The 15510-nt window shown below is 52.8% G+C and overlaps 1 protein-coding gene across 1 annotated transcript; it reads right to left on the bottom strand.

Annotated features, from left to right (window-relative positions):
• Positions 1 to 6863: 6863 nt before the first annotated feature.
• On the bottom strand, positions 6864 to 13535 carry PITHD1 (PITH domain containing 1). The gene is made up of 6 exons (XM_038758149.1): positions 13314 to 13535; positions 11347 to 11390; positions 10959 to 11036; positions 8583 to 8687; positions 7848 to 7956; positions 6864 to 7734 (listed from the first exon to the last, which is right to left on the bottom strand). Exons 1-6 carry the CDS (start codon positions 13533 to 13535, stop codon positions 7633 to 7635), a joined length of 660 nt encoding a protein of 219 aa, XP_038614077.1. The 3' UTR covers positions 6864 to 7632.
• Positions 13536 to 15510: the final 1975 nt, after the last annotated feature.

Genomic DNA, 15510 nt, shown 5'->3' with positions numbered 1-15510 from the left:
TAAACATTGTATTGCATATAAAATATATAATTATTAATGATAATAATAATGGCATTTATTAAGCACTTACTATGTGCAAAGCACTGTTCTAAACGCTGGGGACGTTACAAGGTGATCAGGTTGTCCCACGGGGGGCTCACAGTCTTAACCCCCATTTTACAGATGAGGTAACTGAGGCACAGAGAATTGAAGTGACTTGCCCAAAGTCACACAGCTGACAACTGGCGGAGCCGGGATTTGAACCCATGGCCTCTGACTCCAAAGCCCATGCTCTTTTCCACTGAGCCACGCTGCTTCTCTAATCTTAATCATTATATTCTGTATAAAATTCTATTTTCTATTCTATTTATTTTATTTTGTTAGTATGCTTGGTTTTGTTCTCTATCTCCCCCTTTTAGACTGTGAGCCCACTGTTGGGTAGGGACTGTCTCTAGATGTTGCCAGTTTGTACTTCCCAAGCGCCTAGTACAGTGCTGTGCACATAGTAAGCGCTCAATAAATACGATTGATGATGATGATGATGATAAAATACATAGTTATTGTTATAATGACAATGATGGCAATTGTTAAGCACTTACTATGTGCAAAGCATTGTTCTAGACACTGGGATAATAATGATGGTCTTTAAGCGCTTACGTGCAAAGCATTGCTCTAAGCACTGGAATAATAATGTTGGTATTTGTTAAGCGCTCACTATAAAAAGAATAATAATGATGGTATTTGTTAAGCGCTTACTATGTGCCAAGCACTCTTCTAAGCGCTGGAATAATAATGACGGCATTTGTTAGGCGCTCACTATAAAAATAATAATAATGATGGCATTTGTTAAGCGCTTAATATGTGCCAAGCACTCTTCTAAACGCTGGAATAATAATGATGGTATTTGTTAAGCGCTCACTATAAAAGGAATAATAATGATGGTATTTGTTAAGCACTTACTATGTGCCAAGCACTCTGCTAAGCGCTGGAATAATAATGACGGTATTTAAGCGCTCAGTATAAAAAGAATAATAATGATGGCATTTGTTAAGCGCTTACTATGTGCCAAGCACTGTTGTAAGCACTGGAATAATAATGGCATTTGTTAAGCGCTCACTATAAAAAGAATAATAATGATGGTATTTGTTAAGCGCTTACTATGTGCCAAGCACTCTTCTAAGTGCTGGAATAATAATGATGGTATTTGTTAAGCACTCGCTATAAAAAGAATAATAATGATGGTATTTGTTAAGCACTTACTATGTGCCAAGCACTCTTCTAAGCGCTGGAATAATAATGATGGTATCTGTTAAGCGTTCACTATAAAAATAATAATGATGGTATCTTTCAAGCGCTTAGTACAGTGCTCTGCACACAGTAAGCGCTCAATAAATACGATTGAATGAATGAATGTTAAGCGCTTATTATGTGCCAAGCACTCTTCTAAGCGCTGGAATAATAATGACGGTATTTAAGCGCTCACTATAAAAAGAATAATAATGATGGCATTTGTTAAGCACTTACTATGTGCCAAGCACTCTTCTAAGTGCTGGAATAATAATGGCATTTGTTAAGCACTCACTATAAAAAGAATAATAATGATGGTATTTGTTAAGTGCTTACTATGTGCCAAGCACTGTTCTAAGCGCTGGATTAATAATGATGGTATTTGTTAAGCACTCGCTATAAAAAGAATAATAATGATGGTATTTGTTAAGCGCTTACTATGGGCCAAGCACTCTGCTAAGCGCTGGAGTAATAATGATGGTATCTGTTAAGCGTTCACTATAAAAATAATAATGATGGTATCTTTCAAGCACTTAGTACAGTGCTCTGCACACAATAAGCGCTCAATAAATACGATTGAATGAATGAATGTTAAGCACTTATTATATGCCAAGCACACTTCTAAGGGCTAGAATAATAATGATGGTATTTGTTAAGCGCTTACTATGTGCCAAGCACTGTTCTAAGCACTGGATTAATAATGATGGTATTTGTTAAGCGCTCACTATAAAAAGAATAATAATGATGGTATTTGTTAAGTGCTTACTATGGGCCAAGCACTCTTCTAAGCGCTGGAATAATAATGATGGTATCTGTTAAGCGTTCACTATAAAAATAATAATGATGGTATCTTTCAAGCGCTTAGTACAGTGCTCTGCACACAATAAGCGCTCACTAAATACGATTGAATGAATGAATGTTAAGCGCTTATTATGTGCCAAGCACTCTTCTAAGGGCTAGAATAATAATGATGGTATTTGTTAAGCGCTTACTATGTGCCAAGCACTGTTCTAAGCGCTGGATTAATAATGATGGTATTTGTTAAGCGCTCACTATAAAAAGAATAATAATGATGGTATTTGTTAAGCGCTTACTATGTGCCAAGCACTGTTCTAAGCGCTGGAATAATAATGATGATATTTGTTAAGCGCTCACTATAAAAAGAATAATAATGATGGTATGTGTTAAGCGCTTACTATGTGCCAAGCACTCTTCTAAGCTCTGGGGTAGATATAAGGTGATCAGGTTGTCCCTCGGGGGGGCTCACGGTCTTCATCCCCATTTTCCAGATGAGGTAACTGAGGCCCAGAGGAGCAAAGCAACATGCCCAAAGTCACACAGCTGTTAAGCACTTACTATGTGCCAGGCACTGTACTAAGCGCTGGGATGGATGTAAGCAAATTGGGTTGGACACAGTCCCTGTCCTACGTGGGGCTCACGGTCTAGATCCCCATTTTACAGATGTGGTAACTGAGAAACAGAGAAGTGAAGTGACTTGCACAGAGCAGACAAGTGGCAGAGTCAGAATTAGAACCCACAACCTCTGACTCCCAAGCCCGGGTTCTTTCCACTGAGCCACATTGCTTCTCTATGTGCAAAGCATTATTCTAAGTGCTGGAATAATAACGATGGTATTTGTTAAGCGCTATGTGCAAAGCATTGTTCTTAAGGGCTGGAATTAGAATCAGGATTAGAACCCACGACCTCTGACTCCCAAGCCTGTGCTCTTTCCACTAAGCCACGCTGCTTCACTTCTGTGCCTCAGTTACCTCATCTGCAAAAGGGGGATTAAGACTGTGAGCCCTAAAATGATGGTATTTGTTGAGCGCTTACTATGTGCCAAGCACTGTCCTAAGCGCTGGAGGAGATGCAGGGTCATCAGGTTGTCCCACAGGGGGCTCACAGTCTTCATCCCCATTTTACAGATGAGGGAACTGAGGCCCAGAGAAGTGACTTGCCCAGAGTCACACAGCTGATAAGTGGTGGAGCTGATGTCATTCATTCGTTCATTCAATCGTATTTATTGAGCGCTTACTGTGTGCAGAGCACTGTACTAAACGCTTGGGAAGTACAAGTCGGCAACATCTAGAGACGGTCCCTACCCAACAACGGGCTCACAGTCTAGGAGGGGGAGACAGACGACAAAACAAAGCATGTGGACGGGTGTCAAGTCATCAGAAAGCGCTTAGTACAGTGCTCTGCACACAGTAAGCGCTCAATAAATACGACTGAATGAATGAATGAATGAGAAGTGTCTTCCTTCAACGCCCCCTCCGCCCCAGAGGGACTTTTATTAGAGTGAGGGGCCGAAAGACCCCTCTATGGGGAGGGGGGGCTGGAGGGGGTAGGGCCACCCCTGGGGAAGCAGTGTGGCTCAGTGGAAAGAGCCCGGGCTTTGGAGTCAGAGGTCGTGGGTTCGAATCCCAGCCCCACCGCTTGTCAGCTGGGTGACTTTGGGCAAGTCACTTCACTTCTCTGTACCTCAGTGACCTCGTCTGTAAAATGGGGATGAAGACTGTGAGCCCCCCGTGGGACAACCTGATCACCTTGTATCCTCCCCAGCGCTTAGAACAGTGCTTTGCACATAGTAAGCGCTTAACAAATGCCATTATTATTATTATTATTATAATTACCCCAAGTCATCCTTGTCTCTGGGGCCGAAAGGTGAGCCTGCCTGGGTTCAGGGGCCAAAGGAGCTTCTATCAATCAATCAATCAATCAATCGTATTTATTGAGCGCTTACTATGTGCAGAGCACTGTACTAAGCGCTTGATAATAATGGCATTTATTAAGCGCTTACTATGATGATGGCCTTTGTTAAGTGCTTACTATGTGCAAAGCACTGTTCTAAGCGCTGCGGGGGATACAATGTGATCAAGTTGTCCCACGTGGGGCTCACAGTCTTAACCCCCAGTTATACAGATGAGGGAACTGAGGCTCAGAGAAGTTAAGTGACTTGCCCAAGGTCACACAGCAGACTTGTGGTGGAGCCAGGATTCGAACCCATGACCTCTGACTCCAAAACCCGGGCTCTTTCCACTGAGCCACGCTGCTTCTCTACGCTGCTTCTAGACTGTGAGCCCACTGTTGGGTAGGGACCGTCTCTATGTGCTGTCAACTTGGACTTCCCAAGCGCTTAGTACAGTGCTCCGCACATAATAAGCTCTCAATAAATACGACTGATTGATTGATTGGAAGCCAGGACCCCTCTCCCTCCAGAAGCTCCGGTCAGCGCGGCCCGACCCGGCCTTCGGAAGCTCCCGCGCTCCCACCGGCCTCGTGAGTCACGGCGGTGCTGCTTTTCATCGGGGAGCTGGGAAAGGCAGTGCTTGGCGGTTAAAAAGGCGACAATTAAAACGAACGCGATGATGATGCGGTCCTAATGACCGGTCCGGCGGACACTTCCCGGTCATCTCCAGGCTGACTCAACTGGAGAAGTGTGGGGCTCTCCCACACCCCGACCGAGCACGGATGGGGGCGGCAAATGTGGGGGAGACGGAGAACGAAACAAAACATAGTAACAAAATAAAATAAATACGTACAAATAAAATAGAGTAATAAATCCGTACTGAGAGCTCACCTCCTCCCGGAGGCCTTCCCAGACTGAGCCCCTTCCTTCCTGTCCCCCTCTCCATCCCCCCCATCTTACCTCCTTCCCTTCCCCACAGCACCTGTATAGATGTATATATGTTTGTACATATTTATTACTCTATTTATTTTACTTGTACCTATCTATTCTATTTATTTTATTTTGTTGGTATGTTTGGTTTTGTTCTCTGTCTCCCCCTTTTAGACTGTGAGCCCACTGTTAGGTAGGGACTGTCTCTATATGTTGCCAATTTGTACTTCCCAAGCGCTTAGTACAGTGCTCTGCACATAGTAAGCGCTCAATAAATACGATTGATGATGATGATGATATATCCGTATATACAGGTGCTGTGGGGAGGGGAAGGAGGTAAGGCAGGGGGGAGGGGGAGAGGAAGGAGGAGACTCCTTAGCACAGTGCTAAGCGCTTAGTATAGTGTTCTGCACACAGTAAGCGCTCAATAAATACGATCGATTGATTGACTCAGCGTAGGAAGGCCTCCTGGAGGAGGTGAGCTCTCAGTAGGGCCTTGAAGGGAAGAGAAGAGCTAGCTTGGTGGATATGCGTATTCTACTTGTTTTGTTAATATGTTTTGTTTTGTTGTCTGTCTCCCCCTTCTAGACTGTGAGCCCGCTGTTGGGGAGGGACCGTCTCTAGATGTTGCCGACTTGTACTTCCCAAGCGCTTAGTACAGTGCCCTGCACACAGTAAGCGCTCAATAAATACGATTGAATGAATGAATGAATCCTGCCCTTCAATGAATCCAGTGTCACGGGCCTAAGGGCAGATGCCCACGTTAGAGGCCATCCCAGACTGAGCCCCTTCCTTCCTCTCCCCCTCGTCCCCCTCTCCATCCCCCCCATCTTACCTCCTTCCCTTCCCCACAACACCTGTACATATGTATATGTTTGTACATATTTATTACTCTATTTATTTTACTTGTACATATCTATTCTATTCATTTTATTTTGTTGGTATGTTTGGTTTTGTTCTCTGTCTCCCCCTTTTAGACTGTGAGCCCACTGTAGGGTAGAGACTGTCTCTATATGTTGCCAAGTTGGACTTCCCAAGCACTTAGTACAGTGCTCTGCACACAGTAAGCGCTCAATAAATACGACTGATTGATTGATTGATTGGTTAGAAGCCGCTGATGGCCAGGGAAGAGATGATGACTTCCCAAACTGAGCCCCCTCCTTCCTCTCCCCCTCCTCCCTACCTCCTTCCCCTCCCCACAGCACCTATATCTATATATGCTTGTGCATATTTATTACTCTATGTATTTATTTTACTTGTACATATTTATTCTATTTATTTTATTTTGTGAATAACGTTTTGCTTTGTTGTCTGTCTCCCCCTTCTAGACTGTGAGCCCGCCGTTGGGTAGGGACCGTCTCTATATGTTGCCGCCTTGGGACTTCCCAAGCGCTTAGTCCAGTGCTCTGCACACAGTAAGCGCTCAATAAATACGACTGAATGAATGAATGAATGAATGGGGCTCAGTGAGACCCTTCCTGGGAGAACTCAGACGCCCCTCCACCCCCCAGAATGCAGCCCCTGGCCCTGAGGGACTCTAAGAAGACTCCTTAAGGGCAGAGATCTGCCTTAACTACTTTCCCACATCCCTTCTCAGTGTCACGCCTGGAGTTTTCCCAGTCCTCTTTCAGTCTCGGCTACGGGAGTCAAGCAGCGGCCTACCCATTCCGTTCCGACCTTGGCAGGCCGTCAAAACTCACCCGTGCCGGGCAGCAGCGGCGTGGGAGACAGTCGAGGGCGGAGACTCGAGTTTACTGCGCGGAAGACGACGATGGTAAACCGCTTCCGGATTTTTAACCCAGAAAACTCTACGGATCCACCGCCAGCACGACTGCAGATGGAGACTGTCCCGGGAGCGATGTGTCCGTGGTGTCTCTCTGGGTCGGAAACGCCTCGACGGCGTTAAGACGAGACCCTCCCACGTAAAGCGGCCCGCCCGCGGCCGCTGCTCAAATACCGGCGACTGTTTCCCCGAACCGGGGAAAGCCTTTCGGAAGCGGACGTAAGAGGCCGGGTGACCGCGGACGCACCGAATCCCACCTGCCCGAGAAAGTCATTCCGGAATCCGGTCTGGAAGTCCGGCACGGATTTATTAGGAAGCGATCGGACGCGGTGAATAGGAAGCCTGGCGAGGGAAGGGCTCGGGGAGTTCCAAATTCAGGGCTGGGAGCTGCGGGAGTCCCCTGCTCTCTGGCCCGTCTCCCACCCACACGCGTCTCTTGCTTTCAGATGTCCCCCCAACTCTCCGCCGCCTCCACCCGAGGGGACCCCTCCCGCCTGGACGGGCCCCCTCGCTCTCGCCCCGGACTGCGGGGAGGTGAAGGGGCCCAGAGTCGGAAGGGATATCGCGCTTGCCTTCCGAGCCGCTGGTCACCCCCGGGAGTCCCGGTTCTCCGGGACGCCGGCCCCTCTGTGGTGGGCCCAGAAAAGGGGATGAGGTGGAAGGACTGTCCAAGCTGAAGGCCGGGTGACTGGCGGCGGTCAGTGCCATCTTGAAAAGGCAAAACACTCACCCCCAACCCTCGCCAGCTAAAACACCAACGTGAAAACCACCGAGCAGCCCCAAAGCAACAAGACACCCTTCACAAAGCACACGCTCACTGTGGCCTCCGGTTGACCCCCGTCCGAGGTCTAGACCCACGGCCTCCAGGCGCGAGGCCCGAGACGTCCGGAGGTTCGGGCAGCCCCCTCCGTCTCGTCTTTCCTTCCCACGCGGCCGGGGCCTCCGCAGCCTTCCCGGGCTGCCTTTAGGAGATGAAGTGGGTCTGGGGGGTGACCTGCTGGACCTTGTGGTCGGCCGGGTTGGCCGCTGCTTCGTAGTTGCAGATGGTCACTCCGTGCTGACGGACCTGGGGGACACAGTACCGAGCCTCAGTTGCCCCCGCCGGCCGCCCAATCGCAGTCGGGACACCTGGGCTCCGAGCGGCCCCGTGCCCTGGCAGCCTCCACCCTGCCCCCTCACCTCGGTCCATTCGCCCCTCAGGCCGATGTACAAGATTTTCGTCGTTTCGGCTCCAAAGTTTTTGGCGATGTGAATGGACAGATGGTAGACGCTGGAGAAACGAGAAATCCTGGAGAACGGAAGGAAGGGAAGGAGGCCCGGGTTAGTGCTCGGGGGCCTCTTCCCTCCACAAACCCCATTAGGACACACGCGGATGACCGAAAAAGCTCATGTTGCCGCACGAGGCCCCGTTGGCTTCTTAAAAAGGAAGGCCCGTGGGTCTCGCTCCTCCTCAGACGCGGCCGACGACCCAGCCCCGACGAGAGGCTCTCCCCCTCCTCCCCATCCCCCATCAAGCGCTTAGTACAGTTCTCTGCACACAGTAAGCGCTCAATAAATACGATTGATGATCCCCCCCGCCTTACCTCCTTCCCCTCCCCACAGCACCTGTATATATGTATATACGCATTTATTACTCTATTTTATTTGTACATATTTATTTTATTTTGTTGATATGCTTTGTTTTGCTGTCTGTCTCCCCCTTCTAGACTGTGAGCCCGCCGTTGGGTAGGGACCGTCTCTAGATGTTGCCACCTCGTACTTCCCAAGCGCTTAGTCCGGTGCTCTGCACACAGTCAGCGCTCAATAAATACGACTGAATGAATGAATGGGGGGGGCGAGGAAGCCTGCCCCTCCCCGCTTCTCCACCCCGGGGGGGACCCCCGCGGGCGAGGAGAGGCCGGTCCCCCGGCTTACTTGGTAGCGTATTCCAGCTCGCCAGTGGGATCCCGGTTCAGACTGAACGTCTGGTCGGGTTCCCGTTCCGTGTCGTCGAAGGACATCTGCGGGATGTTCTTGAACCTGGAAGGAAGGAGAAGCGTCTTTGCGGGGGCCGCCTGGCCCCCGCCCTCGGACCTTCTCCCCCCGCCCTGCAGACGGGAGGGTCTCCGGCGGAATTCCGGGGCTTGGGATGGGGTGAAAGACGACAACGGAAAGGACGTGTGCGAGTCGGAACTGGATCACGACCAGGGTGAGAAGAAAAATAACTTCAAAGCCCTACTGAGAGCTCACCTCCTCCAGAAGGCCTTCCCAGACTGAGCTCCCTCCTCCCCATCCCCCCCCCCTTACCTCCTTCCCCTCCCTACAGCACCTGTATATATGTTTGTACGTATTTATTACTCTATTTTATCTGTACATATTTATTCTATTTTGTTAACATGTTTTGTTTCGTCGTCTGTCTCCCCCTTCTAGACCGTGAGCCCGCTGTCGGGTAGGGACCGTCTCCATATGTTGCCAACTTGGACTTCCCAAGCGCTTAGTCCGGTGCTCTGCACACAGTAAGCGCTCAATAAATACGATCGAACGAATGAATGAACTCGTCTGCCGTGTGACCACTGGCGAGTCGCTTATCTGGGCCTCGGTTTCCTCGTCTGTAAAACGGGGATTCGAGACCTATTCTTCCTGCTAGTCTGTGAAGACCATGTGGGACAAGGACTGTCTTGCTTTACCTTGTACCTGGCCCAGGGCCCAGTACAGCGTTTGGCGCCAAGTAAATGCTTAATAAATTATTATTTAATAAATAATTATTTATTATTTATTGTTATTATTATTATTATTATTAGGGCAGTTATTATTCTTAGGGCAAAGCGAGGCTGACAGACCCGCGGTTCCTTCTGATGGCCACCTCGCTTAGACTGTGAGTCCCACGTGGTCAGAGACTGTACCGGACCGATTAGCTTATATCTACCCCAGCGCCTTTTGCAGTATTTGGCACGGAGTAAGTGCTTCAATACCACAATTATTATTATCGCTTCCTTGGTGTCACTCCCAGGGTCAATCAACGGTATTTACTGAGCGCAGAGCACTGTACTGAGCGCTTGGGAGGGTGCGATACATGCTCACCTCCTCCAGGAGGCCTTCCCAGACTGAGCCCCTTCCTTCCTCTCCCCCTCGTCCCCCTCTCCATCCCCCCCATCTTACCTCCTTCCCTTCCCCACAGCACCTGTATATATGTTTGTACATATTTATTACTCTATTTATTTTACTGGTACATATCTATTCATTTTATTTTGTTAGTATGTTTGGTTTTGTTCTCTGTCTCCCCCTTTTAGACTGTGAGCCCACTGTTGGGTAGGGACTGCCTCAATCTGTTGCCAATTTGGACTTCCCAAGCGCTTAGTACAGTGCTCTGCACACAGTAAGCGCTCAATAAATACGATTGATGATGATGATACAACCGACACATTCCCTGCCCACGATGAGTTTCCAGTCTAAAGGGGAGTGGAGAAGATTGTACAGATACAGTATCTCTCCCAAGCAGAGTCCCAGCGTCAGGCCTGGCGCGCCCCACCCGTCCTGGCCCCACAAGTCGGGCAGAAACTCCTCACCCTGGGCTTCCAGGCTGTCCATCCATCCCCTCGCCCCCTCCTCCCTCACCTCCCTTCTGTCCTTCTCCAGCCCAGCCCGCACCCTCCGCTCCTCCACCGCTGATCCCCTCACCGTACCTCGCTCTCGCCTGTCCCGCCATCGACCCCCGGCCCACGTCCTCTCCCTCTGCCCATCCGCCAAGCTCGCTCTCTTTCTCCCTTCAAGGCCCTACTGAGAGCTCACCTCCTCCAGGAGGCCTTCCCACACTGAGCCCCCTCCTTCCTCTCCCCCTCTCCATCCCCTCCGCCTTACCTCCTTCCCTTCCCCACAGCACCTGTATATATGTACGTACATATTTATACTCTATTTATTTTACTTGTACATATTTATCCTGTTAATATATTTTTTGTTCTCTGTCTCCCCCTTCTAGACTGTGAGCCCGCTGTCGGGCAGGGACCGTCTCTAGATGTTGCCAACTTGGACTTCCCAAGCGCTTAGTCCAGTGCTCTGCACACAGTAAGTACGATTGATTGATTGATTAGGGCCTTGCCACGCCATGTTTATTTTATTTTGTGAATATGTTTTTTTTTGTTCTCTGTCTCCCCCTTCTAGACTGTGAGCCCGCTGTTGGGTAGGGACCGTCTCTCTATGTTGCCAGCTTGGACTTCCCAAGCGCTTAGTACAGTGCTCGGCACACAGCAAGCGCTCAATAAATACGACCGAATGAATGAACAAGTCAGGGCCTGCAGCCCTGGCGCCACTCACAGCCTCATCTCGGAGGGGTGGGAGTCGTCGTCCTCTCCCATCACGATGATCCCTTTGAGCTTGACGTGACCTGTAAACCTGCCGCAGGGTGTGGGGTCAGCAGGGAAAAAACAAACACACACACACACCTCTGCAGAACACAAAAGCGCTTAGAACAGTGCTTGGCACATAGTAAGCGCTTAATAAATGCCATTATTATTGTTACAAAAAAACAGACGCATACCCACCCCTCCAACTATGCAGGACACAGGGTCAGCAGGGCCTCCCCAAACCACCCTCCGCAGACGGACGGACAGACACCCACCCTCCCAACAGAGCCGGGGTCACCAATCCCCACGGGCAGGTGGACGAACGAGGATGATCCGGTGTCTCCTCGGCGGCCACTTACGGGATATTGAAGAGGAGCTCTTCGTCGTCATCGCTTTCCACGAACTGGGAAAACAGAACCCGTGGGAGACTCAATCCCCAGCCCCCCAGTTCCACCCCCAAGGGAGAAGGCCCCGGCCCCAGTACAGAAACAGCGTGACTCAGTAGGAAACAACACCGGCTTTGGAATCAGAGGTCACGGGTTCGAATCCCGGCTCCGCCAATTATCAGCTGTGTGACTTTGGGCAAGTCACTTCACTTCTCTGGGCCTCAGTTCCCTCATCTGTCAGATGGGGATCCATTCACTCATCTGTCAAATGGGGATTCATTCATTCAATCGTATTTCCTGAGCGCTTACTGTGCACTAAGCGCTTGGGAAGTACAAGTTGGCAACATAGAGAGACGGTCCCTACCCGACAGTGGGCTCACAGGCTAGAAGGGGGATGAAGACTGTGAGCCTCCCACCGTGGGACCACCTGATCGCCTTGTAACCTCCCCAGCGCTTACAACAGTGCTTTGCACATAGTAAGCGCTTAATAAATGCCTTCATTATTATTATTATTAACTCTCTGGCCATGGAGACTCCCTTCCTTTGCCTGGGCTGGGCTTTGGAGTTGGAGTTTGGGGGTGGAGGCGGGGACCCTCAAAGATAGATAAGCAGCTTCTGGCCCAGGCCAAGGGAGCGCCACTGGCCAGAGATTAGAACCCAGAGCCGGCCCTGCTGACCAAGAATGGGGAAGGGGCAACAGGGGTCGGGGGAGACGGAGCAGCCCCAACCGTGGGGGACCCCCGGTGCCCCACCAACCGGGGCAGGCAGAGGAGCGACAAGGTGGGCACCGCCCCCACCTCCCTCTGCCCCTGGCTGAGTCTGGGGCGAGGGGAAATTGATCCATCGATCGCCTTTACTGAGCGTTTACTGTGTTCAGGGTACTGTACTGAGGGCTGGAGGGAGAAAAATAAATCGGAGTTGGTAGTTGGGAGCCTGGCCCGGGATCCCCAAACCTGGGAGGGGGTGGGGGGCTATCCTGTGTGAATCCCCTCTCCTCAAGACAGGGGTGAGAAGGGACGGGGAGGAGGGGGGGACTGAGGGGATGGGGAAATGGGGGCGGAGAGGGAGAAGAGGGGACAGGGAGGGATGGGGAAAGGGGACGAGGTGGGGGAAGAGGGGACACGGAGGAGAAGAGAAAGAGGGGGCAAGGAGGGGGAGAAAGAGGGACAGGGAGGAGGGAACAAGCGCTTAGTACAGTGCTCTGCACACAGTAAGCGCTCCATAAATGCGATTGATGATGACAGGGAGGAGCAGGGAAAGGGGACGAGGTGGGGGAAGAGGGGACAGGGAGGAGAAGGGAAAGAGGGGACAAGGAGGGGGAGAAAGAGGGGACAGGGAGGAGACGGGAAAGGGGACAGGGAGGGAGAGAAAGAGGGACGGAGAGGGGGAGAGAAAGAGGGGACGGGGAGGGGGGGAAAGAAGGGACGGGGAGGGGGAGAAAGAAGGGACGGGGAGGGGGAGAAAGAGGGGACGGGGAGGGGGAGAAAGAGGGGATGGGGGAGAACGAGGGGATGGGGAGGATAAGGGAAAGAGGGAACAAGGAGGGAGAGAAAGAGGGACAAGGAGGAGGGAAAGAGGGGACAGGGAGGAGGAGGGAGAGAAAGAGGAACAGGGAGGGAGGAAAAGAGGGGACGGGGAGAAGAAGGGAACGAGGGGACAAGGGGGGGAGAAGGAGGGACGGAAAGAAGGGACAGGGAGGGGGAAGAGGAGGGAAAGAGGGGACGGGGAGGAGGAGGAGGAGGGGAAAGAGAACAAGGAGGAACAGGGAGTGGGAAAGAGGGAACGAAGAGGAAGAGGAAGAGGGGACAGGGAGGAGAAGGGAAGAGGAGGCAGAGGGGGGGCAAGGGGCAAGGAGCGTGTTGGGGGGAAGGGGAGGAGAGAAAGGTGAGGGGGGCCGGGAGGAGGAGGAGGAGGAGGAGGAAGGGGGGGGAAGGGGGCACCTTGAGCCTGTCGTGTCGCTGGTCCCAGGGCTTGAAGACGAGGCGCCCGGTGTGCTGCCGGCTCTCGTTCAGACACTGCAGGCGGTCCAGGTCGATGCGCAGGTAGAGGCCGTAGGCCGCCCCGCGATGCTCCGGGGCCTCCTCGTGCTCCCAACGGCAACCCCCGCCCCCGTGCCCGTGCCCGTGCCCGCCCCCGTGCCCGTGCCCGTGCCCGTCGGACATGACGATGCCCCGCTGCACGCTGCCCGCCGCCCGATGATGCCCGATGCCCCGTCTCCCGGGCCGGCCCCCAAGCGCCCCGTCGTAAAGCAGCGCCGCAGCCCCGCCCCCTCAGGACTTGCGCACGCGCGGTGCCTCCGGACCCCTCCACGCCCCCCCCCATCTGGCGCCGTGCCTCCCGCCCCTCCTCTCTCCTCCTCTCTTACCCCCCCCTCCCCGCCCGACGCATGCGCTCCCCCCCGCCTGGCGCATGCGCATTGCCTCCCGCCCCCTCCCCCCAACCAAGGCTGGCACATGCGCGGTGCCCTCCGCCCCTCATCGCCCCCCCCCCCACGCCCCTCTCGGCGCATGCGCGGTGCCTCCCGCCCCCTCCTTTCTCCTCCGACCCACTCGGCGTATTGATTCATTCGTTCAGTCGTATTTATTGAGCGCTTACGGTGGGCAGAACACTGGACTAACCGCTTGGGAAGTATAAGTCTGCAACATAGAGAGACGGTCCCTGCCCAATAACGGGCTCACAGTCTAGAAGGGGGAGACAGACAATAGAACAAAACACAACACACATGCCCCCAAACCCTCATTTCCCCCACCACACGTGCCCCCGGACCCTCTTTCCCCCCCACACACACACTCATGCCCCCAGACTTCTTTTCCCACACACGTGTCCCCAGACCCTCTTTCTCCCCACCCCACGCACACACAAACATACACACAGACGCGCGATGCCTCCCAACCCCTCCGCCCCCCCCCGCGCTCCTCCTCCCCCTCCCCCGTCCGGCGCATGTGCGGTGCCTCCCACCCACTCCTCCCCTCCCAAGTCTGGCGCATGCGCGGGGCCTCCCGTCCCTCTGCTATCCTCCTCTTCCCCCCGTCCCCCCGCCCCCCCCGTCCCCGATCGGCGCATGCGCGGTGCCTCCCACCCCCCCCCCGCTCTCCTCCTCGTCCCCCCTTTCCCCGATCGGCGCATGCGCTGTGCCTCCCGCCCCCCCGCTCCCCTTCTTCCCCCCCCCTCCCATTCTGGCGCATGCGCGGTGCCTCTCGCCCCCCCCCCGACGACCAGCGCATGCGCGATGCCTCGCCCCTCCGCTCCCCTCCCCCGAAAGGCGCATGCGCGGTGCCTCCCGGCCTCCTCCCCCCCTCCGCGCTCGTCCTCTCCCCCCCACCCGCCCGCCCGGCGCATGCGCGGCACCTCCGGCCAGGGGCCCACGCGGGAGGGAGGGGAAAAGGGGACGGGAAAAGGGCCCGGGAAGGCCGGGATCCTCAGGGAAAAGCGGGAAAGGGGGGAGGGGAGGGGGAGATCCTCAGCAGGAGTGGGAAGGGCACGGGACCGGCAGTCAAAGGACCTGGGTTCTAATCCCGGCTCTGCCACGTCTCAGCTGTGTGACCATGGGCGACTCACTTCTCTGGGCCTCAGTGACCTCATCTGTAAAATGGGGAGGATGAGGACTGTGACAACCCCCCCCCCACCTGATCACCTTGTATCCCCCTCAGCGCTTAGAACAGTGCCCGGCACATTGTAAGCGCTTAACAAATACCAACATTACTATTATTAAGTCACTTAATTTCTCTGGGCCTCAGTTCCCTCATCTGTAAAACGGGGATGAAGACTGAGCCCCACGTGGGACAACCTGATCACCTTGTAGCCCCCTCAGCGCTTAGAACAGTGCGCGGCACATCGTAAGCGCTTAACAAATACCAACATTATTGTTATTAAGTCACTTAATTTCTCTGGGCCTCAGTGACCTCATCTGTAAAACGGGGATGAAGACTGAGCCTGACGTGGGACAATCTGATCACCTTGTATCCCCCTCAGCGCTTAGAACTGTGCCCGGCACATTGTAAGTGCTTAATACCAACGTTATTATTATTAAGTCATTTAATTTCTCTGGGCCTCAGTGACCTCATCTGTAAAACGGGGATGAAGACTGAGCCCCACGTGGGACAACCTGATCACTTTGTATCCCCCTCAGCGCTTAGA

This window comes from Tachyglossus aculeatus, chromosome 16 (genome assembly GCF_015852505.1).
Source record: "Tachyglossus aculeatus isolate mTacAcu1 chromosome 16, mTacAcu1.pri, whole genome shotgun sequence".
NCBI lineage: Eukaryota > Metazoa > Chordata > Mammalia > Monotremata > Tachyglossidae > Tachyglossus > Tachyglossus aculeatus.
This window is presented reverse-complemented; position numbering and strand designations above follow the sequence as displayed.